The sequence below is a fragment of the Morone saxatilis genome, unplaced genomic scaffold (genome assembly GCF_004916995.1).
Source record: "Morone saxatilis isolate NCDOM2014 unplaced genomic scaffold, NCSU_SB_2.0 Contig22, whole genome shotgun sequence".
Taxonomy (NCBI): Eukaryota; Metazoa; Chordata; class Actinopteri; family Moronidae; genus Morone; species Morone saxatilis.
This window is the reverse complement of record NW_023339785.1, coordinates 13,712,845-13,714,513: the sequence shown is the minus strand read 5'-3', so window position 1 is coordinate 13,714,513 and position 1,669 is coordinate 13,712,845. Positions and strand designations below refer to the sequence as shown.

At 47.0% G+C, this 1,669-nt stretch overlaps 1 protein-coding gene across 1 annotated transcript in view; it reads left to right on the top strand.

Moving 5' to 3' along the window:
• Window positions 1-537: 537 nt before the first annotated feature.
• Window positions 538-1,669, top strand: part of LOC118333981 (neuronal acetylcholine receptor subunit beta-2-like) — a 6,671-nt gene continuing 5,539 nt past the window's right edge. The window contains exon 1 of the mRNA XM_035669803.1: window positions 538-589. Within this exon, the coding sequence (XP_035525696.1) occupies window positions 538-589 (52 nt within the window). The remainder of the gene's footprint in view (window positions 590-1,669) is intronic.

The following is a 1,669-nucleotide window of genomic DNA, read 5'->3' as shown; positions in this document are numbered from 1 at the left end:
CATGTCAAACTGTGTCGATCAAGACGGCGGAGAGTGAAACTGACGCCCGACGGGAGAGCGCACTGGGCGGGCAGGGCGATGTCAGGACCGGGGCGCTTAAATCTTTTATCTGAGGAATGGCCGCTTCGGCGATAGCAGGATTGGCGTATCCCCAGTAGCTCCTGACCCAATATTCTCGAGGAAAACGTTGTTTGCATCACTCAAGAAGAATTGAGGGGGACTCTGCTCTCTACAGCCGGTTTCCGCTGCGCGCAATCACAGCTCCAGGACCAGCGCTGGAGTCGGTGCGCTCTGGCAGAAAGCATCCAGCCTCCTCATCTCTAGGCTCAGACAGCAGTCAGTGCTCCTCTCCATGCCTCCAAGCCTCAGCTACCGGTCGTCATTTGCGGAATTTCTTGCAATGAAACCGCTATAATCCAGCCTGCCTTTTTATATTTTTTTGTTCCACTCTTTACTTACTTCACATCGAGAGAAGAGAAGAGGGGGGATCCACACTTTAAGTTTTCCTGTGTCAGTCGCACTGGAGGGGAGGAAGCGATGGCAGCCCCGGTGAAAGCAGCGCTGGCTCTCCTGGTTCTCACCGTGGCAAGTGAGTAATCCTTACAAATCCTCCCGGACCGCGACGGGACGGGACAGGGGGGCTTCTACTTTGCGTATGGGGCTTTAACCATTCAGTCTTGGGCTGTTTATTGTAAAATTGTTCACTCTCTGTGGGCTCTATGCATGCCATATAATCTATTATTTTTTGGGAAGTATTAATGTTAGAAATGTAATACCATATGTGCTTTGTAGGTAAAAACATTACACCTCCTCGCATGAGTAGGCTATTAAAATTTTGGGGGAAATGCCACATTTCTAGTTTACAGACAACACGTGATACCGGAAAGCAGGCCGGTGGGGCAGGATAGTGGCATTTCCTTGCGTCAGCACGTGATTTTTCAGCACGCCTCAATTAACTAACTTTCCTTTTTACACAACAAACCCGTGTAATCATAATGGCTTTATATGCGCAGGGGTGTGATAAGGGTGCATCGTTTTTGCACACATTTCCCTGCAGACCTACACTTTAAATTAAACAATAAATCCAATAACAATTGTGAACCATTTGGCACCGTTATCTTGACTCATTAAGCAGTTGGACGACGTGGCTCTAATTGCAGACACACATGGGCCTTTACATCTACTTGATTAAATCTCATAATGGGATTTTGTAGCCCTTACTGTGCCTAATGGCCTGCAGTGTGTGCCAAGGCCCTCTGATGATAATAACAACGATCTAAATGGACCGTCTCTATACGGAGAACCTTAACGTGGTGCACTCCAATCAGATATACAGCACAGAAAGTCTTGTTTCTATCAATTGAAAGTTATGAGCAGCTGTCTGTGGTCCTGAATCAGGCACTGGAGGGGAGCTCGTTCAGGAGCTGTCCATGGTGCTGGAATCGGACGTGTCTGATGCATGATCCTCAGCAGCGCTCAACAGGGCAAACCCCAGCACCCATTGCGTCTGCTGACTCCTATTGATTGAATGTGTTTAGGTACATCCAGTCCTAGTGCCATGAGCTGGACCTGTTTTTATTGGAATAAAGGCATGCTGCATGCAGATAATTTAAATATGAATTAATATGAGGGAGTAGCTAAAGTTGCATTTCTAAAAAAAAAAAAAAAA